General features: G+C 27.5%; 1 protein-coding gene across 5 annotated transcripts; it reads right to left on the bottom strand.

Moving 5' to 3' along the window:
* Positions 1-46: 46 nt before the first annotated feature.
* LOC111028327 lies at positions 47-26988 on the bottom strand. Of its 5 annotated transcripts, none has more exons than XM_022306932.1 (15): positions 26357-26988; positions 10782-11230; positions 6910-7080; positions 5629-5726; positions 5298-5552; positions 5123-5233; positions 4630-4731; positions 4316-4552; positions 3389-3586; positions 3249-3299; positions 2908-3161; positions 2611-2833; positions 2445-2532; positions 2281-2377; positions 1179-1293 (listed from the first exon to the last, which is right to left on the bottom strand). In XM_022306932.1, the coding sequence occupies exons 2-15, from the start codon at positions 11182-11184 to the stop codon at positions 1179-1181; spliced, it is 2403 nt and encodes an 800-aa protein (XP_022162624.1). In that variant the 5' UTR covers positions 11185-11230; positions 26357-26988. The 5 variants fall into 5 exon arrangements, with proteins under 5 accessions (XP_022162628.1, XP_022162626.1, XP_022162625.1 ...); XM_022306931.1 differs by lacking the exon at positions 26357-26988 and adding an exon at positions 13204-13377; XM_022306936.1 differs by lacking the exon at positions 10782-11230 and having other exon boundaries at positions 47-1293; positions 26357-26981.
* Positions 26989-27940: the final 952 nt, after the last annotated feature.

Raw genomic sequence — 27940 nt, 5'->3', positions numbered from 1 at the left:
TATATAAATATAATAAAATTGTTATTCTCAGTTTATATTATAAACCTACTACCATAATATACAAATGTTTGGATTCTAAATATTATTTAATCATTAAATAACATTTTACAAACTCAATGTTCTTCCCCCTGTACAATGGTCACTGAATATGATTTTATTTGGTGTATTTTATATAAATTGCTAATAGCTGAGTTATTATTTGTACATACAATATAAAATTTATTTTGCTAAGGAATGGAAATGCCCATACAGAATAATCAAAATACAATTTTCATATGGTTCACCTAATTTTAGTGAAATAATTACTTTTTAACTAATACAAATAATGACATAGCTTCACCAAAGTTAATTAAATCATTTATGTTGATACTAACAGATATAAAATATTACCCATGGGAACTGGATAATTTTTTAAACAATATAAATCTTTATGGTTCAAAGATTACTAACTGTGCACCTCTCTCTCTCTAATCAGTCAAATATGTTGTCTCTAAAAGTATTTTATACAATATTCAATTTTAAAATAAAGTTACCTACCTAACCTAACCTAATTAATCCTATTCAGAATAGCTACCTACAAATAAAAATTTAGAAATATAATATAATATGTCTCTATATAACTTGGGTAAAGTTTTTTAAATTTTGAAAACAAGTTATATTTTCGATTAAAATTATAAAACAGGAAGACGTTTAAGGTGATATGTCTACACTAATAGTAACAAATATAGTATTTTAGTTGTATAGAAATTATATAATATTAAATCTTAAAATTTCAAAAATAAAATTGAGTAATAGCATAGTTAATTGTGGTTACCTATTAAAATAATATATAAGATTCATAAGGCTGATTCCAATCTACATCAGTTAATAATGTTTAGGTGAGATGAAGATAGCATCAGCCATACAGCTAAAATTGTAAACTAATTTTAAATTAAAACGTAAGAGCAAGGAGTGAATACAATTACAATTGGTGTTATCTTTTTTACAGACTAACATTGACAGATTTAGTAAGATACAAATAAGATTACAATTTTTTTTGCTATTTGAATCTTAAACTCACAGAAACAAAAAAGGAACATAAAAATTGTCTTTTTTGATTGGATGGAACAAATGTAATTTTGTTTTGACAATTAGGGCAAGTACAGAACTTAATTCTTATAAAGAATTAATTGATTTATTTAATCATTGAGACCTTGTCTTTTTTCTTCTTCTAACATGGCATCTAATTCATCAGTTAAATTTGCTAACATGTTTCCAATATCATTGAGTACATCTGCTGGCTCCTTCTTCCCACTGTCATAAAAATATAAAGCAAACCTTACATATAAATTATATTTTGCATCTAAATCAATGTATGTATACATATAACTGACAAATTAAATGAACAATGAAATAATTTTTGTTCTAAATTTATTATTATTAATAATTATAAGTGATTAGTTTATATTGTAATAGTTGAAATATAAAAATGTACATGTTAAAATCTCATTAATAATAATAAAAAAAGCGGGTAAATGAATGTCCCTCTGCTGTACATTAGGTGTCTAGGAGATCGCTGTAATGGATGGTATTAAATTTAAATTCAATGATATCATATCATTGTATATAAAAAAACGATTCTGAGAGAAGACGGTATGTCAGTTCAGGATAATTTATATTGTTATTACTTAGTATTAATATGGTAGCTGGTAAGTTTAATTAATATTATTCTTAAATTATCAGTGATGCTGAAAAAATATTAAATATACCTATGTGAAATTGGGTTGTTTTGGAACCGAATTACAACAGAATGATAAACATTATTCTTTGTGTTAATATGCAATTTTGTCAAAATTTGAACTTTAAATGATGATAAAAAAAATTGTGACTTTGAATTTTTAATATTTTTCAACTGCTATTGTAATAAGTTATCAAGAGTCTTTTTGTATTACATTTTCATGCTTTTTGACCCAACCAATAAAATTTTAATAAAATTTATAGAAAAAAAAAAAATGAAATTTGAAACTGTCTGTCAACAGCTTAAAACGAGTCAGAATATTTTGAAAATCTTATCAAGTATATGAATTGACGAAATAAACACTTGGTGTAAATTTCAAGTGTCTACAGTAATTCGTTTTTGAATTACAACAAAATAAGAAAATCGCAACAAGAGAAATCGAGTGAATATCGATAAATATATTATATTAATGTTGTAAAAAATGCCTTCTTCACTACATTTACATTTGTTGTTTTTATAGTTATAGCAAGTAAAAATTATAAAATATCAATATTTGTTTTTACCTTGGAGGCATTAACGAAAATTGACTTGTTGTTGAGTGCATTGAGTAACTTGAAGTAGTATGCATAGAATGATCAGCTAGCATAGGTTGAATTAATTCTAAAATCAAACACAGTGAAAAATATGAAATTACTTGAAATAAAACAAATAAATGTTAGAGACCAACCATTTGTAGATCTGATCGTTCTCTGTTTAATTGTGCCAGCATTTTCATTGGCAAATGGAATAGTATCTGATTCAGTACTAGAATTCGACTATAAAACAATATTTATTTATAATTTTATATTGATAGTTACAAAATACACATAGTGTTTAAAAGATAAATAATTTACTTTAAAGCTTGCATTTGATCCAATATGATCCTCTAAGTTATGTTTAGGAGACATATTATCTGCAGTCCATTTGCCCAAAGTTTTAGATTGTAAAGTTGGAATACAATGCAGATCGGCAACAACAGTTACTTGATGACACTTTTTATTATCTTCACAAGACTGTTGGCGTTTAGGCGGTGATGGTGGTCTACGTTTCAATGTATTTAATCCTGAACAGTCTTCTCTGAAAACAAAATACATATTATTTTATTTATGTGAATATTCAAAAAAAAATTTAGTATAATTTTTTGATCTTACATATTTTGTTGAGTGAATAAAGCGGGAATTTTAGCTACTAATCTTGGCTTAACTAGTCCTCTTGGTCTAGGTAATGTACCACCACATTCATGAAGAATAGATGTTTCATTTGTCGGTGTTAAATCGCCATCTTCAAAACTCTTTTGCTGATGTCTCCACTGTGGAGGACCAACAAAACTACTTGTACCTCCAGTTGTTGAGTTTATATTTTCATGTAGACTTTCCAATGATTTGCCACGATGAGTTCCTCTAAGCTAAAATTAAAATTAATATTAATAAATAAACATTTAGCTTGAAATATTATTAAGAAAAAATCAAATGGGGAAATAATAATTCTTTACCGATTCCTGAAATTCGAGTGTCCAGTTCGAATCCGGAGTAGGTCTAGGGGACTTAGTAAATTGACAAAAGCTCAGAAATTGATAAAAAGCAACAAGACATAGACATGATGATAGCAAATTATAATTTATAAAATAGATACCTTGATGGGAACAATATCTGTTTGGCAATATAGTTGTTTGCTACTCTCTAATTCCCAAGGTTGATGAAAGCTGTGATATGTGGCATGAACACGTGGCAAATCAAGTTCAACACTGCCCGTACCGCAACTTATGTTAGTGATACTCGTTCCACATCCAGAACTGCTGCTTACAATGCTTAATGGCGACTCGATGCAGGCCTTTTGGATGCAATTAATGGTTTAAATAAAAATGAATGCAAATTGAAAGCATTGAAAAAAATAAGAATGTAGTCATGCAAAATAAAATATAAACCATGCTTTTACAAGAAACAAAATTTAAAAAAAAACAAGGAATAGTTTTTAGTACTTACATTCCTACTTTCATAATTCATAGTGCCACATTGTTTACTATATAAATAAAATTAAAACAGTTTGGCCACTAAAAATTGTATAAGAAAATAAAAATCTAAGGTAAATTAAAAAACAAATATGGGAAATGCAGTGCAGTGTTTACATTATTAAAAATAAAACATATACATCTTCCAAGTACTTAGGTATATTTAAGAACATTTAATCTGGGCAATAAAATGTTTTTATGTGAAATTATTAGATGTGTGGCATGGTTTATAAAATATTTTAAATTTGATACCAAGATGTGTTTCATTTTTAATAGTATCAACCAATACAATTTTAATAAAATTGATTGATTTAATTTTATAAGAGCTACAAAATTACAAAATAATAGTAAAATTTATTTGGATATCTACATAGTGATATAACTAATTTCCAAATAAAAATTAAATATAAAATATTTTTAAATAATTTGAAATTTAATAAAAATTGTTGGTGTTTTTTTTAAAAATAAAAAGATAAATTAGGTTTTGATTTATTTATTTTTTTAGAAATATTTTTAATATCAATATTTTTAAATTTATAATTTTTACTCACTTGAGTTTGAATAATATATGGTGAATGAGGAACAAATGATTTTCCTGCCTTAATATCCTTTACTCGTTTAATTGCTAGTAATAATCTTTTTTGATGCCCAAGCTTTACTATTCCAATGTCTTCCAAGTCTTCCCATGTTAACTGAGTTACATCATCTATTGTAGAATAACCTTGAGCTTCTAACGCTGATCCATACTCTTCAAGTCTTAGTAATCTAAGCCATTCATCTAATGACCCCTAAATAATTTCATTCACAATATTAATAATAAAACAAATAAATCTTAAATATACTTAAATACAACATAGATACTTACAGGAATGTAATCTAATAGTCCATCAGATATATTTAGTAAGCCAATTTCGGCTTTTAATTTCTTTCTATGATTTGGTTTCTTTACACCAATAGCAGTTAAATCCTATAAAATAAAAATAAAATAAGAATATAGGTAATAAAGTGTTCTATTATGTATTAAATCAATTATTTCGAAATAATGATGGATTAATCTATTGACTATTTTTTATTGCTTCTATCATTATATAAGACATATATCTATTTAAATTAAATTTATTGAAGCCAATTATTTCAAAATGCTATTAAAATTGTTAAAGTTGTAGAGTTAAAATATAATGAAATTATTATTTGTAACTTAATATAAATGAAGAAAAATAAAATAAAACGAATAAACATACTCTATTTGTATTACTGACAACATATTTTATTTAATAGGTCTTTCAAAAATATTGTACTGGCATTTAATATTTTTAACTTTTATAAGTTTGAAATATAAAATGTATAAATTAACTTACTTCTGGTGTCATTTTTGAAACTGTTCTCATATCATATCCAGCAGATATGAACAATGGTAAATATTCTTCTAGATGTAGATCAACTAGCCAACTGTACATTATATCTTTATCCTATGAATAAATCCGGATTAATATCAAAATTAGTATTAGTACTTTATCAAAATAAAATACATACTGGAACCCCTTGATGGAGAAGTCTTTCCACCCTAGTAGATGGACTAAGTTCTGGATGCCAATGAGTATTTCCTCGAAGATGACACCCTGAAGCACGACCACTATCTAAACTTGCCGTTGAGTGACGAGATCCTGAACCAGAACCAGATGAACCAGGACTATCACGACCAGGACTTTGTGTCATATCAATTCCTTGATCTTCCTGAAGTGATAATTGGTGGTAATACATCTTCATATTTCCACTGGGATGAGAATACTAAGCATAAAACATAATATTAATATGAATGGATAGTTAAGGTTATAAATTATATTAAGATGTTGATTTTATTTACCGAAGTAGATCCTGGAAATGTGAAAGCTGGATGGTTGAACTGTGACGATGGTGATTTATTTCCAATTGGGCAATAAGTATCTGATCCATCATAGATATCTAGATTACAAAATAAATTATTCTCAACTTTAAAACACATAAGTTTTTTAAACGTTTAATTATTATTATGGTCTTGGATCACAAAAAAATATGTGAAGACATTCAGAGTACCTATAATTACTTAAACATATAGGTATATATACATCATTCATAATTCATATTACATTTAGTTTAAAATTAATGGTAGATCATTAATGTTTTTGACTAAAACAGTTAATTACAACACTCTTGTGTATACTGTTTTAAGTAAATTCAGTGCACTTTTTTTTAATAATGTTGTCAACGTGTTTTGTCGTGGTATAAATTTTGACAGTAAGTCTTAAGGTGTATAAGAAAATTGTTTGTACAATTTTTTTTAATTATACCAAGTTAGAATAACCTTGTATTTAAATCTCAAAAGCGAAATAACAATTATATAATAAACAAGTAAGGAAAGCATAATATTCTAACAGAATGTGATTTTTAATGCAATTATTTATTATTTATTACAACATACTAGTATGCTGGCCAGAGGTGAGTAAGTACCTGGTTTTTGCATCCAATTAGGTTATTATTATCATTTTTCTTTTTAACGAATTCATAATAAGTTTCACCATTTTTTGAAATTTGCTAAGAACTTAAGAAAGTTCAAAAATTAGAATTTCAGCTCACTATTTGATTTCATTAGAACCAATCTTGTGCTGTTAGCTTTAGTATTTAAGTGACTTAACCTTTTATAAAACTTAAACTTAAGAACATTATCAGTGTTTGTACGTTGACTTTTTTACAATATTTAAATTTTAATATTTTACATACTAATAACTTATATAAAAATTGAAATATCGTAAAAACGCCAAAGCACAAACGCAGATAACGTTCTAATTTTAAGTTTGATAATAGATAAATTTACACTAATACTAAAGTTAACGACACAAGTTTGATTCTGTTGAAGGCAAATTTGCTAGGTTGCGCGAAGGACAGAGATTGAAAACAAATGTCTGCTGACATCCTCTAAGTAGGTACCACATCCATTCAATGTTTAATTTATACATAATAGATATTACGAAACTTTAAGAGCATATTTGCTTTATAATATGATCAGTTTTCATTAAATGATACGTAAAATAAAAGGTATCCAAACAAATAAATTATAGATTAATATATAAACAATACCTAATAATATCGTTATTTAGGATAATTTTACCTGGTTTCATACAAGTATTTGGATCTAGAAATGCGTCATCGCTGGAGCTACTATATCCTGTTGATCCAAAGCTACTACCTGAATGTCGGCATGCAACTGAATCTGGAATGGCTGGTGGAGGGACTTTCTTTACTTGAGGAACATTTTTCTGAGTTTTGTTCATACTGCTAACTGTAACATCAGTACATCAAATAAATTTAGTAAAAAACATTTTATTACGAAATACATTTTATAATAACACATATTCCATGTACATCTACTATAAAGTAATAAAAGATTTTAAAAGGTTCAGCGTTCTATTAAACAATGGCTCTGATTTTACAAAAGCCAGCTACTACTTATTTGAAACTCAAGCGCTTGTCAGAGGGGAGTTATGTTGTCGAGCCTCATAGAACGAAGTCAAAAGCTTTTGGAGGGTAGTTCAAGGATGTAAAAAATCACTATTCACATAAGCAAAAAAACCTTGATTTATTTATATGCATAAACAATAATGTTATTTCACTGTATTTAGAAAAAGAAAATATATTGTATTCATTAATAATAATTAACAATCATTAACTATTTTATGCCTTTTACTTAATCTTTGGTTTGAAAATTACATAATTTATCTGTTAGATAACTGCATTGGAATAGTATAAACATAATAATATGTTTAATATTCCATTTATTATTTTTCGTTTATATTATATTAATTCTACATAAAATAAAGTATGTTTATAAGTATATAACTATTATCTACAACTTCTAAGACTAAACACAAACAAAATTTAAATATAAATAGTAAGTACTTATAATATTTGTCGAAGAGAGAAACCGACATGTGTTCTAACACACTTTAACATTATACCGCTAGGAATATATTTTATATTAATGAACACATTTTCTTTCTAGTATAACATATAGTTTATATTTTACGTAACTATATAAGTAGGTAGAATATTATTGCAAGCAAAAATTATAATAAATGGATATATTGATTAGATCGAGATATTTTTGAAAATAACACTTAAATACTAAGCTTAATGACCTTGATTTGATTTTCTGAACAGATTTGAACATATGCAAGACCTATAAATAGTATAATATAGTATATTTGATATATAATGTATAATAAACCAGTTTTCTTAAATTGGAAATTTGCGTGGTTGCGAATACAACTAAAATGTAGGTGTTGCACCTTTGTAAAAGAACAAAAAACCTACGTGGGAAGCAATATATAATATACTGTCAATATTTTTTTATACAATGTAGTCTGCTAAATTGTAATATGCACGAATGCAAAATAATAACAAACTCTATGAAACTAAAAAAACGTATTAAGTTATAGAAAACTCTATAAGCGATAAAAACCTTTAAGCAATCAGCATAAATAAATACTTTCAATACTATTTAAATAGTATTTTTAACGATCAGGTTATAGTACGTTAAAAATCTATAAATATAAATTATAGTATAAAGTATACATTCTGGTAACCATGAATGTTTGATAAGAGACAAGATCTTAAACTTTTAGTATACATCCATAACAGTATTCTACGTTAAGCATTATAGAAAACAGATGTTAATTTTGGTTTTAAAACGAAGGGCGACACGTGGTAAGTAGATTCTCAATAAAACGTATTACCTACCTCTACTTATGAAACCAAAAACACACCATATGTTAAGTATGTAATATATACTGTATATTCATTAAATGTTGAATCTAAAATAACATACTTTTTGTACAGATAAATTGTATGTGAATAATAAATAAATGAACCTATTTTATACAAGATCCGCTTAAAGTAAGTAAAAATAAAGTAAATGCCAAATGGTAAGTAATATAGTAGTATATCCATATTGCTCGGTAATATAGGTATATTAAAACAACAATCAATTAAAAATATGGCAACGAAAATGTTATTAATGCATTACATTGTGTAATACACTATAGTTCCAACACAAATATTATATTTTAGTGATTAACGGTCTTTAGATAAAACATTTTGGTAATTAAGGAATAATTTAGTTAATATATAGGTTTATATTATATTATCTGACTCAAGTTATTTGTATAAATCAAATACCTAAAATGTAAGTAATAGGTATTATCAAATATCAATATCAAAAATCAGCGACCAAGTATGATTTAAGATTAAGTACATTTAGTTACAAACCTAGTGATAATGAGAATTGTTTTGAAAAGGGAATTGGCAATTTAAACTGTTAACTGTATAATTAATGCATTTAAAACATATACTTAGGTTCCTATATTAGATTAAGTGTATTAGAAAATATTAAAACAATAAATCATTTAAAATCATTTTTTCTAAATGATTGTTTTTAGCAATAATATCAAGATTAGACGATATCAAACAATGATAGTTTAAATGTTTCGATCGCAAAACAGTATTAACTAGCATTTTTAGAAACAAAAATATGAAAACGTATTATATTCTTAAGAGGACGTCACACCCGCATAATATTACGAGGTCTCAGTTTTTTTCCCACCTTACAAACGTACACTTTGCAAAGTTTTTGTTCAGTAGAACACATTTTGTGATCTTAGTTTTAATATCAAAATAGATCGTTCTATTATGAAGTTTAAAGACAAGAACATAATTTTTACAGTATTTTAATTTTGAAGCAATTTTAAATGAGCATTTTTCAAATTGTAATAATTTACGATTGAATAATTATTTAAAACGTACTCATAACTCACTTAAAATTTGATAATATATCGATTAACTCAAATACTAAAGCTATAACAACACAAAATTGCTATGTTGTACGTTTGTAAAGAGGAAACAGCACACGCAGGTGTGACCGCCCTCAATAATAACTACAATTTAATAGAGTTAAGATACACCAGGATCAGTTATCCATGTATCTGACACATAAAAGATTCATGAACTATAATAATCATACGCTTCTAATTGTTTATTATGTAAACACACACAGCAAGTGTATTATTTTCAATTTTATAATAATCATTGATATACTTTAATTAGACTACTTAAGACAAATCACATTAAAGTTTTGAATCGCCATTATAATTATCGAAAACAATTTTACAATCTAAATAATGATATCGAACTGTTGCTATAACAATAACATCAATAATATTCAATAAATTCTAAAGGCATTATATTAGATTGTATCTTTATTTGTGTATACACCAATTAATATAAATAGGTTAAGCTATATACATTTTAAATATTCTTAAAAAAAAAATTTAATTCATCATACGTTTTCAGAATTTGAGTATTTGATGCAAGGGCATAACATTATTATGATAATTCATATTTTTTGTGACCAAAACACGACGGTAATTATACTGATTAGTCAATAGAACACTAAATTATGGTAAAAAAGTGTTGAAACTATTATTCATCTATTTGTAATGACTAAACACCAACGCTGTATTCAATGATCCGAAGTTATATACTAAAATATGTGTAGCCTGCTAAACACAATTAAAATGATTGCTTGTTTGATACGAGGGGAACATAAAAGACGGAAACACGAGTATGTTTGGACAATGGGCACACAAGATTAAATACAATAATATGAATTATTATTATCGCCCATTCCGTATAATCGAACGATAGGTATAATTTTTTTGTTTTCAGTTGAGTTCTTAAGTTTAATTCATTTGATTTGAATACATGTCGTACGTCCGGGTACATTATTTAAATCGTAGGTACCTACGTGTACATTTTATAATATTATACTTGGTGAAATTTTATTTGAACTATTCAATTGACATCCGACGTTATTACAGGTTAACATAAATATTAAACCTAGTACCTACTATTATTCCGAATCCCAAAAACTAGATGAATCTATTATATTCTATTGTTTTGTTTTATTCTTGTTATTGTATCACTTACTATTCAACAAATTTTTCCAACTTCCACTTAGCGCTCTCAAATACTTGGTAAATCCCTTTGGTTCTGCAGACTCCTGAGACAAAATCGAACCACTTATCGAAGACCCAGCTAAATTTCCATCAGATCGGCTTCTGAACATTGACGTAAATGGTCTTCTGATCTTACTGGAATCTTCAACATATTCGGTTTCGACTAAAACGATATCGTTGTCTTCAAATAAACTATCGAAACTCTCATAAGTGGTATCCATCATGCTTTCTTTTTTGCTATTGCGGCGGACGGATGGAAATTTTCGTATGAATCCAAAAGTTGATTTTCTGTCTTCAGAACTTGAACGATCTAATATTCGTTTTCCAGGTGGTAAGGGTGGATGTGCCCATAAACTGTTCCGTATATCAGACATGATAATCAAATGCTCAATCAAAATACATCCGTTTGACTCGTTTGAACTAAATGTATAAACGATATATGAACGAAATAAGAAGAAAACTACATACAACATACATATGTATCATACATTAGGTAATATTGTATAAAATTAAGACAAATATTAAAGTAGAAAAAAGTAGTTAAAAAGCATGCGCTTAATAGTGGCATAAGGGCGATTTCGTGACCGATTATAGAAAAGACAAAACATAATATTATGGGACTTTTGAAAATAATGATATCATTATTTATCAACAACTGGCGATTATTAATTATTTATTTATTTATCAAAGCACTTACAACAGCGATAAAGTTGTATAGGATTAGATGATATTATGTACTTTGATTAGTAAAATGTATAAAAAATAACATATAAATATAGAGCATACAAACACGTATGTATTATTATAAGTAATAACCATTTATAAAACTATACACTAGACTATACAGTTTATTAACTTGGTTGTTTTCATACCTAATTACATATTAAAATATGAAATACAAAACAGTCCATAACAAGTTATGGTTAAGATTTTTAAAAGAAACTATTGTATAAACGCGTAGAAGAAATATAATTTAATGAGTAGTTATAGTACTTTAGTACTATAGTAATATTACTACAGTATTATAGGTCGATACAATTGGAGTAAACTTATGTGTAGGCTATTTAAGACAAGGTAGGTAAGGCTATGTAGGTATATTATGCACATTCATTATTAGCAATAACGTTTAGTACAACTGCCTACGTTTTATATAATGGACAAATATAACCACGGAATTGCGAGATAAAAAAACTGAAATAGTACCTACAGTTTATAGGTCTATAGACTGTAGAATATGAAATAATTTAATATTTTTCCTAGTTCCGTTAAGTGATATTGAACTTCTATAATTTTTCCTTGAAACCAGATGAAATAACAAATATGACCAAGATGAGTGATAGGTTAAAAGATAATGTTGTTTTACGTTTGTTTTACAGTAGTCTGCAGGTTCTTGACATTACATTCCTTGCCTATTACGGAAAGGAATGTTTTGACACGAAATCACGTATAATCTCGAACACCCGCGCGCAGACGACGATTACTATAACTACCAAGTATTGAATATATAAGCAGAAACCAATATTTAAAAATGTAAATGAAAATAACTTTTAAATTTAAAAAAAAAATGTAAGCCAACGTATTTTATGTAAATTTAGTTTTCATATTTAAAATAAATTAGTTCCAGAAAAATATGAAGAAATTACATAATACCATTATAATACATATTATGATCAATGGTAATAGGTAACGTATTAATTATGATATTAAATTAAAAAGATTAATTTGTAACAATTTATTGGACAATAAGGTAGTACAAATACTAAAATTATACACGGTCTATTAAACCACCCACATTTATATATATGATATCAATCCGTGGTATTACGAAGGGTCGAATTTCTGGGGGAAATATTAGAATCTAGTAGAAGAAGGGACGTGTTATTTTCCCGCCTTTATATACCGAAAAGTATTGTTATTTGTTACCATTAAACCAAACCAGATGTTAACGACGTTATAGTTAACGAATACTGCAATATATGTGAAGAATGATCAAATCCATACAATAAATAAAATATATTATCAGATCAACATACTATTTCACATGCAATAGAAAACAAAATAAAATTTGAAATCATCAATCGAAATAAATTGGCTAAGGGGGAATAGTTTTCCAAAATTAAACAATAGCTATATAAATGCCATAATATAGCTGTATATACGTAATTCGATAAATATAAAAGCAATTAATAATTGTTATATAAGCCAACAAGTGTTGTTTTAATATTCATATTATATAGAAATAAGAAGTATTGATGATTTATAATAAGTAATAACCGTATTATATGAATAATTAGCTGATATGAATAACGAAAAAAAATATAACAAAGTAACTAAAATTAATTTTTATAAAATATGAAAAATATCAGCAGTAAATTATAGCCGCGATCACTTACGTTTGAGCAATAATAATAAAACTACGCACAGAAAAAACTGATAGAAATATAGTTCGTTTAACACAATAACGTATACTCAATAGGTACACACACAGATTTAACGAAGAAAATATGGTACGACCAACCACCGACGAACTTCAACGTACACACGGCAACTAGTAACAGTACAGTAAAACCCACGCGGACCCCGAACAAGAACAACCAGCGACATCTATAGTCGTTTCACATAAATTGTAGCATTTGCAGCATGTATAATAATATTATAATATTCCTACACGTTCCTACTAATATAATTACATATTAACTGAACTAAATGTAAGCATATAATAGTAGTAATACATGTACTAATACATGGTACATATAAATGTATACATTATGCACATAGGTAATTTTAAAACAAAATACGAGACAAAATACGGTTATAATAATGTTAGAACTTTTAGCACAATATTATTTGTACGTATAATATATCCAGATATCCTATTAATATTTTCCATATTTTTATTTAAAGTACCAACTGCTTATATTTATTCGTGGTGACACACCAGTTGGTCGTACTAGTTCTTATATCATAGAATTTACCGAGATTAATTGGTAAAAGTCCCAATTCAGACACTGCACAAGGACAGTTGTTAAAATTTAGATTCTATAGACATTATTAATTTACTTTTATCGTAACATACAAAACTACATAATAATAATTATTCTAAAATATCACCGTATATCATCAATGTAATACTTAGAACAATACGAAGGGTCGAGAAGTATTAAGGTATTGTGTATTATTATAAATAGCATATCACATAATTCACAATTTAATTATTATTATTACAATAATAATTAATGATGAATTCAGGCGCTGTTTGGAAACCTAAGTTTGGAAACTTAGGTTTTATTTCTGGTATATGTAAATGCATAACAGATGAAAGTAGCTTATAGCGCCAGGCAGGTACAATAAATGTGGGTAGCCCAGGAATTTCACAACACACCATATGGTCGTCATCTTGATTCTCCCCTTCCCTTCTCTTCCCCAGAGTCACTGATTTAGGTTTAACGATTTATGCGCACTTTAGGCAAAACAATGACCTTGTATACAAACAAAGATGATCATTAATGAGTTTCTTTCAAGTTAATCATTAAAACTATTGAAATAGAACACATTTTTAAAGATAAACAATTAAAATAAGTACATCCGGAAAAGTAAGCTTAGGTAATATTTTTAAAAAATGTATAAAAAATTACTATAAAAATTATTTATAACTCGTAAAAATCTGCGGTGTAAAAATTAAGTTGGTTATACGATTAGTAAATATAACTACGTAATAGGTATATGAAAATTATACTATAATATAGGGTATAGACCATAGAGAGTTGTTAACAATTTCCCAAGTGAAAATCAGGTGGCTAGTATTATACTATTGTTGATAAATGATAGATATTATTTCAGCAGTATTTTACTGATTAGCTTCACTTTCACGTTCCTAGCATTGTATTATCGTAACTCTCGTTTTGGCTATATACAATCAATTTTCATTTTAACAATTGATATCGGCAATGCTTAAAACTAATAACTAATTATATACTCTAAACAGTTAAATACAAAAAGTAATCAAAAGGTTCTATTCAATAATAAGTACAATACGATATAATAATATTAATACAAAATATATCAAGTGTAAGAAATCGTGGCCTTAAAAACGTATAATACTCAAAACACTGAATAGGCATATATATATTACATTCAATACTTTAGGTATTCTTTTCCTAAATATACAAATTGTTACAATTTAACATTGACAATTTTATATGTATATGTTCTGAATTTAAGCGTCTCTTGAAGTTACCTGATTTGGTAAATAGGTATAAGCTTAGGGATTAGAAGAATTCCTACCACGAATTCACATCTCAAATCCTCGCCGAAATAAAGTACCTACTACGACAATAAACAATATCGCATATTTTATTTTTTTGAATGCTCTATATCTGAAAGTAAGCACGGTAGAGTCCACAGCATATATTATTGTCCCGTAGGGAAAGTATTCACACAAAAACCTTGTTTTACGTGACCGGCCAAGTTGCCACAAACGAAATGGGGATGAGTATATATATTCGTCAACACGTTTCCACCATTCATGCACATCATATTATTGCCAATTTGAGTTATCCTTAAAATGAGTTTAAAATATTTTAACATTGCACCAAGGAATAAAACACGATTGGTTTAACCAAAGACGTTAAAGAGTTTCAGATGTTTAATGTAAAGTACATGAACTTTTTTAATACTCTTATAGGTACTTATAGTTATATATATACTCAAAAGTTTACAGGAAAAAAACTCCAATTGTATAAAACTGGTAGGTACGTTCTATCATTTTTTTTAAAATTATTTTATGCCGATAAAGAACGTGATACAATAATATGTAAGCTGATATGATTTTATTAGTTTCAAGAACAGTAAAATCAACCATGTTTAACGAGTCAAATATTTTTACACGAGATAACTAACACACATTAGAAGTTAATAAAAATTATATAATATAAAAATGTCTCATCGAATGTTTTTTCGTTGATATTTTCTTCTATTTAATATTGTGTTCAATATTTTATATTTTATATTTTATTTTATTTTTTTATATTATTCATTATAATTTAAAGTATTGTTTTGTTTATCTAAACTAAATTATAAAAACTGTTGTCTATAATAGGTACGCGTGTTATTTAAAATTCTAAAGATGGTAAATTTATGTACATTTTTTATAAGTGAAATCATTATTTACATTAACCATATTAACTATAAATGTATACGAGTTATGTTATGTTTGGGCAGAAAGTAGATTGATGAACCCAGTTGGTAGGACGATGCATCTGAGGAGTGAGGACAATGACATTGAGAGTTGAGACACCCTGTGTAAACGGGCAGGGATATAATTAAATAATTTGGTGCCTCCCGAAGATTTATTATTTTAAGGAGATTCCGGTCATATACCTCAATACTTTTAGTATTCCTATGGGACAAACTAAAGTTAAATACTCAACAATAATTTCTATACTCTGTTTCTATAAGGTTGCCTAACCTTATATATTATATGAGGTTTATTTTAACCAAAACTCATTAAAGTAAAAATGTTTTTAATTTTTAAAATAATATATATAATGAGATTTTTGAAGTGTTTAAGTTAAGTTTAAGTTTATATCAACATAAAGACCTAACAATATTGTTGGTTAAAAGCTAAACGATCCAGTAGGTAACGTCTCTACAGTTCGATCCATATAGGGGCTACTGCCTACTCGTCCAACATGTCCTAGACTAACTGAAATGCATTACCTACCCGAACACTGGTACCAACTTTCTTTACGAAGATAAAGATAATAATATATCACAAAATTAAAATGCAATATACAATATTATATTATATATACGAGATTATATAAGTAGGTATATGATTGTTTATAGAATTAAAAAGTAATTTGTTATAATCTCATTCTCCTAAAGTTAGAGTTCAATACTTAATAAATAATAATAGATCTAAATCTAAAAGCGTGTTATTTTTACTTAACATTAGTAATTTGATGTTTACCCGTTGACTACAATTTTTATCTATCTATCACAGTGAAAATTATTAAGCAGTAAAATTCGGATAAATTAAATTATTTCATTATCTTAATTTAATACACACACATTTGAAAACATTTTTTTGATCGTGCATATATTTATCAATTTCAACCAAGGTCTATACAACAATAATAAAGCACTTAAAATATAATGACGCTTAGTCTATAATCATAATGTTGAAACATACTATTTTATTTGACTAACTATAAGAGTTCAGAGTAGTAATAAAAAACATCTAATAAACCACATACTTTTGTCACAAGTCATAAAGTATATTATCTTTTGGCCATTGCATAATACAAATCGTTTTTTAAATGTTTTAAATATTTTATTTTAGTACTAAAATATTGTTTCTAAATTAAAGTAAAAACTAGATATATTATTTCGGAAAACGATTCAAGCAGATTCTGTTATCAAATGTCCCATAATTTAAACGATCCTTAATCAATTTTTAGATAGTATAGATATTTAATATATTTGTATTATAAAAATATGTTGATGAGAATAAAGTCAATCGATATTTTAAACCATGCTGGGAACAAACGTATAGTATTATTTATACAATATAATTGACCTTATCAGATTACGTATTTGAAAATTAAAGAAGTATTATACAGGCATAAGACTACTATATAGAGTATAGTACACGTGTATACAGGTAGTATAATATTTTCATACTTAGTTAATTGGTCAAGCTGTATGTCAGTAATTTTTTTTTTTAGTTATAGGTCAAAATAATTGAACCTTTACCCTTTGTTAATAGTATATTCCCCTTAAAACTGAAGCCGAAATAAATAAATAAATGTATTATAAAATTAATTAATACATTTTATGGTATTTAAAATTCCCGTTACAATCTTATTTGAATTGGTAATTTATTAAAACTTTAAAGAACACATGGTACCTTTGTACTTTTTAGCCTCTAATGAAATTCTTGGATATTAAACTTTTATTATATTTTCTGATAAAACTTAATTATAATATAGTTATACCTACTATGAAAAGTGATAATTTAAATATATATCTGTATGTATATTACATTATATAAATAAGGTTAACAACAACAAAATTATAGATAACCCCAATTGTAATTGATCTAAAAAATATAATATTTGCTAAAACTAAAATAATAATATAATATTAATATTTTTAGTTATTATACTTATTAGGTAGTTATTACCAAAATAAAAACTTGAAAAGACGTACAATAATTTGCATGATATAAGAATATTGTGTGGTTATATCAATTATGATCCTGTCTTTACGTAATAACATTAACAGTGCACACACAACAAAAAAGCACTAAATAATAAATTATCAATATTTAGTTTTATAATTACCAATAATAAAACTAGGAAAAAAACTAAATATTACTACGAAATATTACGCGATGATTTTTATCTGGAAAAACCTTCTGACATGGCAAAAAATGTTTTCACCCCTGTTTTCACGCTATCATGAAATTTCGTTGCATTTAAGAATATAACTTTGTAGTATCTTCTGACAATTCTTAACTTTATACTTTGAAAGTATTAAGTACAATACGAATTTGGAGAATTATTTTGATAGTACAAACATAATAATATAATAAATATGTAAATAAATAAAAATTACAGATCTTAAGTACTAGAGTTAGTACCTTTTTAGTATATTAAGTACTTGGTTTTTAATAATTGTATGGGTCATGACAAATGACAAATTACCTATCTAAAGACTGAAAAACATACTTTTAAAAATAAAATAATGATATGATAACAACCAATTTTACTTAAAAGATGAAACGAAAAATACGAATTAAAATTCCTAACAAACGAAAATATACTTTAGTTAAGATTCATAATTATTATAGAGATATGATGCTCTTTTACTTAAAATGGTATAATATAGATTATAGCGCAGTCCGTCCTTACTAAAAAAAAAAAATATAAAAACAAAAACTGCTTGAAAGAAATAGGAGGATGAACAAACACTACAAACCGTAATTATTGTACCTATACAAGCAAAAAATGACAGATATGGTTATATGAATACAGTGTTGTGAATTAATTACGCGTGGATATATGTTATATAAGTATGGAATAATTTTTAATAGTTGGATTTTGATGCGTAAAAAATAATAAAACTGTACCTAATGCATTATGTTCCACCTATTTATCAAAATAAAAAATAAATAATTTCTTTGAAATTGACATATTTAAATCTGTATTGAAATATTATATAGTTATTACATACTACACAGTACATATTACAAAACATTATTAAATATAAAAATTGTTATTTATTAAAGTAAATAAAATAAACTAAAATTAAGAATAAACTCAAATAACCTCACAAATCATTTTATAAATTTAAATAAATGATATGGCAATAACATAATATTTATTATAAATTAAATAATTATAATTATTTATTTATAAACAGAGCTTATATGTTGTTTATATGTTTTGTAATATGATTTATTATTATTACAATATTTAAGGATATCTTATTGTTAGAATACCATACAAATGTAGTGAATAGTTACGGAAATTAAACTAAGCCACAGGTTATGGAACTAGACCACACGCGTAGTCATTAATAATCTATACTTTAATAAATATCGGAATATATTACAATATTAATCAAAAGAAATAAGTAATAAAATAATATTTCAAATTGAAAATCGGAGATTTCATTCAGCTGTACAATAGATATCAAGTATACCTCATCATTGACCAAGTCACAATTGGATGTGTTAAATATGAAAAAATTACAACTAAGTTATACAGATATGGGTAATGAATATCTTCATTCGTCAGATACTCTGCAGATAGATACTATATAAAACATTATCAGCATTTGAATTTCAACGTTTCGACTATGTATTTTAGGTATTTTTTTAATTGCTATAAGAAGAACTTGAGGAATTCAAAATTTACTTTTCGAGATTTCTGAATTTAAAAAAATGTACAGTCAACAATTTAAAACAAAATATTAAATGTAAAAAAAAGACCAAACATATTTTGAAAATTATATCGTGTCTAGAAAACAGACAGAATAATAATATATACATATTACATACATATTTGGAGAAAAATTCAAGTCTTTTACAACAGCCGATATTCCCCAAAAATGTTCTTCAAGCAAATACTATAGATTAGAATACGGGAAGCACTGTTGAAAAGTGAAAAGTGATGGCGGTATAGTATTTCATATAAATGAAGTTACCTATCCAGTTTGTTACTTGGATTGTGTAAAAACCAATACAAATTTTTTGGTCTAAAAAAATGAATTCTATGTCCATCATAGATAAACACAACAATATGCACAGTTCTACTGTTAATACACATACATTATATAATATAAATTATTTATAATATGAAGTTTTAATAATTATTGAGAACTATTTTGGTAAATATATATTTGGTACCACAATAACACGCCTTATGCTCATAAGTTGTAAATAATTAATAAGGATAAAATATCAAAGAAAATATCTTATGTTGGAATTCATAAAATGTATATATTTGGTTTTCCAAAAAATAAACAAATTTACAGTTACGTTATTTTAGTTCATTACTTGGTACCTAGCGGTGTCGTAAGCGGTCTAAATTAATCAAGTATAGTGTAATAAATTAAAATCTACATTTTTTACACCATAATGTTAGTGATCTATAATTTGTTGTGCTATATTGTGCTACGTGAAATTACAACAATCAGGCGATTAAGTTGCATTGATAATGATTAACCAACTCACATGTCGAAAAACATGATTATTGATTAGATATTAAATAATATGAAATATACCTATACAACAGAATTAGTTTATAATTACGTTCAAGGAACCAAGGAAAATAGGTAAGTCATAACTACCGATACAATTTAACATATAAAACTTACCCGTTCATTTTTTCGGGTTCTTTAATTTAAGGTCATGAAACCCGATATCCGTACTCCGTAGTCTTAAGGGCTGATGCTTAATTGATTCCCGTTTGAAAAAGGTGTTTATTATTAAGGTAAGCCGAATCGGTACCCGTTTAAAAATGATATTTTACTAAGTTGAGCCGAATTGGTTCCCGTTTGGTTACGCACATTTTCCTTCTAAATTGTACAAGGTGAGTACTGTCAAATTTAAAGTAGGCTTGGTGAAAAATGTGAGGGTTACATGTGTTAAACAAATAAAATATAATACATAAAATTTGAAATCGTTGATTTGCAAATTTAAAGCAAACTTTCTACAAATATCGAGACAAATATTCAATTAGAGTAAGTTTCTCACTAATGTACTCAGTCATACAGTTTTTGAAGTACTGGTTATTCTTATTTCTTTCCCATTTACTGGTAAGTTTCTTCGCATTATTACATCAAAATTGAATACAACACCAATATAACAATATATTGCCATTTTATTGTACATACTATGGAGTGCAAGTACATTTATATTTTATACTACTTATCTAATTTATATTTTGTGCCTGCAATTATACATACATATGATTTACTAATGCAAAAGAATGCTTTAAAATGAAAATTGTAACTATTTGATCTGAACACAAACGGTAACCAATTCAGCTGAACTTAATAACATATATTTTTCAAACGGGAACCAATTCGGTTACTCCCGTCGCCAGTTAGCCCATTTACCGTTGACTATTAGTTAGGTTACTAACAAGTTATTAACAGTCTTACTATTCAGAATGAGTTCGACTATGGGTTATTTGTACCATAATATTATTCGGGACGAAGTGCAATGTGTACAGACAGTACTTGAAATAAAAACTTAATATTTAAGTACTAAGTTAGTACAGAGACTTGTACCAAAATAAAAAGGCACTAATCTATGGCGAGGTACCAAAGTACTAAAAGAAACTACAAGAGTTAGAATTAAATAAATTCTGACATAACATTCAAAAAATTTATGATGTTGAGATGCACTTCAAAAGGACGTCAAAGATATTAGTGGGGATATTAGTCTATACGTAAAATGATTTTTACTTACGTTGGTCTGAAGGGCAACTGTCGCAGTAATTTAGCTTTATCAAAAATAGTTTAAATTGTATGGAGCCGGGTTCGGCAGATTCCGTTAAATTCCAACCATTCAGTGGACAGGACGAAGCAAACACACGGAAGTTTATTGGTTCAAAGGAATGTTAGCGTTATTGTGAATCACTTCTCACAAAAAAAAATGGGTGGCCCCGACGACGCAACAGTGTTGTCGAGATACGTAGATGACGAATCTCTTTTTCAAGGGAAACGTATTTGCAATATAGAGGTTGTTTAATGCTTGCGAGCCTCAAAACTGTAGACAATTAAGAAGACGAAGACCTTAAAATAGATGATAATGATGAAAACGAAGATCCAAATTCAAAAGCCAGTAACAGGAATCGTGGATTACGAGTATAGGGTAAATGGTGAAGTAAATAACTTACGTTGGGGGCACAATCAGATTCTAGAAAGACAATTTTTTTTGTAAAAAAAAAAAGAGACGAAAGTACCCTTTGCCCACAATTGTGAGAGGAGTAGAACTAGGCTCCACTATCCAGTGATAAATTGAAAGCATACTCAAATTTGAATCAACTGGAATTTATTTATAAACTATAAATCATAGTGAAAATCGAAGGGAAAATTGTATAGCCCCATTAACTGGAGTCCATACCGAGAACATTGAATGTATATGGTGAATTACAAAATTGTTCTAAACGAGTAAGTGGAACTTCCCATTTGCTTGAAAGGAGGTTGCAAGAAGAATGCTGGAGATTTATGCATCCATCAAAGGATTACATTTTCGATTATTTCCTAAATTTCACAAAAGGCACTTTTGTAAATAATTAATATACCTAGTAACAATAATTTTTAAAATATTTTATTATACACGTATATATAATTTTATATTTTATGTAACATGAAAGCCATTTTCTATAAGTAACTAATAAAGTAATAATAATTTTTGTATAAAAGCCTTTTTTAAATATATTTTTTTTAACTATTTGCTGACCAATTTGTAGGTAGTTTTTAGTAGATCGTTTACAATTATACCAGTGTGCTATACACGTAGAACGCATACGATACATATTTAGGTAAATAGTAAGTACGTAATATGCATGTTTTATAACTGATAAATAAGCGATTTGTATTAAGGCACTGCAGTCACGGTCGTTACAAAACTCAACCAATTATTCGATATTCTTCATTTCACAACGAATTAAGATATATTCGAATCCGATTTTGGGATACAGGAATAGTACCACAAAAATTAGAATAAGTGTTATTTTAACTGGGTGAACGATAACCGATGGATAGGATTTTATCTTCAATACTTTAAAATTTATACGCACCCAAAACAATGACCTACCCAACCTATTTAATCATTTCAACTTTCAAGTAGGTACCAATAGTTTTCTGATAGTCCTTATTACTCATTAGCCATTATATGAATTTATAGATTACTATAGTTACCCACTTACAATACAAGTAATATTGAACGATAAACATATAAATCAAATCAATAATTATAATTAAACGACCGAATGTGCTGTTAGTGAATTTGAGTTCATTTTGTGTTCACTTTATTATTCGAGCGAATTTGCATATTATCAAACCTAAAGGTAAGAACAACCATCAGTTTGTAGGTTATTAAGTAATTTTAAGGTTTTTAACGATATTTTCATTTGTAGGCGAGTTATGACTATACATAAATTATTAATAATTATTATTATAAATAAATAAAACAAATATTTCAATTTTAAAACAACCTTAATTTGCTTAAAAATCAATAAATCATGAGGAACTAAGGTTCAATCTTCAAACGGAGATAATGTTCTTATCTCGAAGCTTGATAACAGGCAAAATAATATGAGGTAACCATACCAAATTGGTGCTACTGAACTAAATTTTGATATGCTGTACATTTGTAAGACAGATAAAGCTTAACAGTTTAATACAACGTTCCTCATAAAAAAAGTTATACTTCAGCAATTCGAAGTTACGATTTATTTTATGAGGATTTGAAGTTTAAATGTTGCAAAATTCAACAAAATCAAGTATGTGCGAACTGCAAATTCTGTAGTTAAAAATATTACATTTTTAATTTAAATACCTAAGAATTTAAAATTTTAGTTATATAAGATTTATATTGAAAATTGAAATAAAAAAAAGTTATCGTACAATAACATAGGTAGGTACCTACATTTTGTATGATAGTTTAAAATTAATCATTTTGTAGAAATTCTATAGGTAATCAAACGTTAAATAACGATTTACCGAATACCGCTAATGACTTTATTGATACCAAGACTAGAATTTAAATAGTTTTTTTTTTTGGAGGGGGTACAACAAAACACAATTACCATGTCAAATGAGTGAATTACTTCATAATTTACCGTCTATATTTAGTCAGTTTACAACATTAGGTACATCATTCATCTAAGTATTTACTATTTACTCATAAATCATAATATAAACAAAACAAGGTGATAAAATAACCTAAAATATTTTTAACCACATTTATACCAACAAGGTACCGCTACATCATATTAATAAACCTCAGATAGTATCAAATACCCGTACTGTCTTCAACTAACTAGGTTACTCAAGATCCAAAGGGAAAGGGTATGATGAATCATGATGAATTTGGGGTTTGACACAAGCAGTTTTACGAGTTTTTATTATGGCTATTTTACTTTACCTAACATAAACCAATCAGGAATACAATAGAAAAACAGCATACAAACGAAAATAAAAGGAAACATTTCAAAAAAATTCAACATAGTAATCAGTCAGTGTCGTATTAATGTATGTTACTGCTGTGGGGCAACATTACTTTTGATGTGATACTGATTTTGCCTGAGAAAAATGTTTCAACTACCCAAATTATTATTTTTATAATAATTTTAGCGACAATATTGTATTCACTGTTTGGATTAGTATAAAAGGAAAAATCATAAAACGGGAATATTTTCTTTCAGAAACTTTTTTAAAAAATACACCATGTATAGATTGTAATATTTTCAAAATAAAGTCACAAAAAAAATATACACCTTTAGACCTTGCTTTAAACCTTATAAAGTAAATTATTTTTAATATTGTGTCTTAGAGTCATCAAATTGTATTATAATTTATAACTAATATATCCCTACTTGAAGACTTGACTCATAATAGATATTGCTTATACATTTTTTCCGTGCAAGTTTGGGAAAATGATGACTCATTAAAACGTTAAAATGAATAAACATAAATCAAATTTACAACCTTCACTCGTTCGTATTTAATATTTACATAACATTGTATGATATTGGTAATGGTAATTAACAGAGTAATAATTAAAGGGTGAAATTTCATAATAAAATATTTTAAATATTATTATGAAAAAACTACTACCTATAGAGAGGTACTATGAAAATATGTGTAAGCAAATTAACCAATATTTCAATCCTGATTTAAATACATGTTATGTACCTATCTACTATGCTAAGCAGTAATTTGAATTATTTGTATAGTTTGCATGTGTCAAATGAATATATTATAAACAACATAACACACATTTTAGTTTACACCATAGTAATCTACACTGTAGACATATCAAATCGACTCACCAAAAACTGCTAAAAACTTAAATACAATTTGAATATAAGTTATTTCGTTATTTGTTTATGCTTAGGTATGAATTGTTCATGCAATCAATAAAAAAAAAGGATATAAAATAATATATTCTAGTATCTAGATATGTAAGTCATACAGTACCTACATCAACTTTTTATAAACAAATTTAATACAGAGATGACCTTTGTTTTTTGTGTTTTCACATACATAAAATAATCACACCCATGAGAATTGAAAATAAAAAAACTGTTTCATAAATATGCCATCTGTCTAACATCTGTCTAACTGAACTGAATGTTCATTAATTACATTTTTAACTATTGACTAATAGAGCATAAAACATAATAAATGTTAATGTAACAATACAAATATAATTGTATTACTCTAAATATGAGTAATATTTAAATACGAAACTCAACAGGTACCTAAGTACCTATATCAATTTGAATAAATACAATTTTATCAGGTACTTTGATGTAATTTCTAATTTATGTACCTACCTAAGTACTTTGAAAACAAAAAACTAGTTTATTACCTATAAATTAGAAAAAATAGGTAGGTACTACAGCTACTTGCATCATAGTTAACCGCTGTTGACCTATCATTTTGAAATTGTTTTAACTTGATCTGAGGCAGTAATCAGGAGGTAGGTATATAAAAAAGATTTCATTCAAAAATGACTGTACCTAGACTTCCCTACCTACCTATATAAAATTAACTTGCATTAGGTTTAGGTATTTACGAAGGTATTTATTAGTACAACAAGTAACTTGGTAAGTTGTTATTCATAGTAGGTACTCTTATTCATTGTTTCTTACGTAATTAGTCTGGACAAATGTCATGTGACCACTACAATGCATTGTCACAACAATCAAAGATGGGAAAGCAAAAAGACTGAACAGAATTCCTGAAGGGCAAATACTTGGTAAGAATGAGGATAAAAAATAGGCACAAGGCACTTACCGCTTAGCTTCCTCATTGTGAAGTCTGCATATGAAATAATGTCTGTGGCGGCAATAGTCTCCTGTGTAGTTCTAGAGGGCAAGATATGTCCCGAATCCAACAGTTCCGTTGGGGCACCTCTAACATCAACGTCTCCGTTAGACAAGTTCTGGCTGTCAAGTGTCAGTTGCTTTAGATACAATTTGTACCTATTTACATTCAGTCTAAGAAATCGGAAAACCACCGCTCTGAAAGTGGCATAAAATCCGGTCGCGACATGGTGACACAGTCTCGGGTTGGTGTTGGGCCACCCTCTTGTGCCAGGGTCTTGGTCTTGATCCGATTTCTTTTCGACACGAACGTTGTCGTAAATCGACCGGTTATCTCGACTACGCTCACGCAAGCGAACTCGACGCGAAAAGGAGTACGTAAATCTCGTACGGTCGTACACTGTCAATAACGAATAACGATCAACGACGATCAACGACTCGCGTCATGCCTCTCGCAATAATAATAATAATAATAATATTAATAATTATAAAAATTATTGAATCGCGCGACACCGGATAAGAAGGGAACGTTCAACGTAATAAACTAATAAATAATAATGTTACCGTCGGTCGAGTATTATCGCTACGTACGGTAAGGCAGTCGGCAAGGCTACGGCGGCGGCACACAGCCGGCGGTTGTAGCGCCACGCATGCGCTGTGTCGCCCGTTAGTGGTGGGGCGCGGACGTCGTCAACGGACGGGCGGAATTATTACGGGACGAGACGACGAGTGGAAAACTCGTCGTCCTACAACTTACTACATAGGTACCGCGATTATCATTATTGTTATTATTATTACTATTATTATTATTATTATTATTATTATTATGAAAACGCGATTTGTGTGACGACATCTAACGGTGAAAAACATTTTCATATCGTTCGTGTTCAATAGATCATGGTGTTCAATAAAATATTGAACTTCACTACTTCAGGACATAAATTCCGCATTTCCACAATCTACTTTCTTCTCATTTCTATTTTCTAACCAAGATTTAAGATAGTATCTAATATTATATATGTAATAATTATCTATAGCCATTAGCCATGCCATCGTGGCCCGCGGTTCCTTAGACATTACGCGTGCATCATAAATAATTCTATTAGTTCATTTAGTTCATTTATAATACTTTATAATACGAAGCGGGTTCTCGGTTTCTCACTCGAGTACTAAGCAGAAACCCACTTACCTACCTGACCGTAGCCACCATATTACATTTATACTTCTAACAAAGATAATAAAACACATATATTTAAATTTAATTTTAATAAAAATGAAATTAATTTTTAATTTATACAATTTATACCATACCTAATAATACAATTTGACTTATAATTAAGATTATTAGATATTAAAAAAATAGGATGAACGGACTAACCTTTTTTCCGGGACTCAATTTACCTACATTTTTGCTGAGACCCCAATTAACCAGGAAAAATATTAACAGCGTTAAATATAACCGCATTAATTAATGTTAGTAAATTCCTTTCAACTGGCAAAAATTGAATATTGAGTTTTTTTCAAAGTGAGGAAAAATAATTGATGCCAAATGTAA

Source organism: Myzus persicae, unplaced genomic scaffold (assembly GCF_001856785.1).
Source record: "Myzus persicae strain clone G006 unplaced genomic scaffold, MPER_G0061.0, whole genome shotgun sequence".
Lineage (NCBI taxonomy): Eukaryota > Metazoa > Arthropoda > Insecta > Hemiptera > Aphididae > Myzus > Myzus persicae.
Note: the sequence above shows the minus strand (reverse complement) of the source record. Positions and strands in the feature narration are given on the sequence as shown.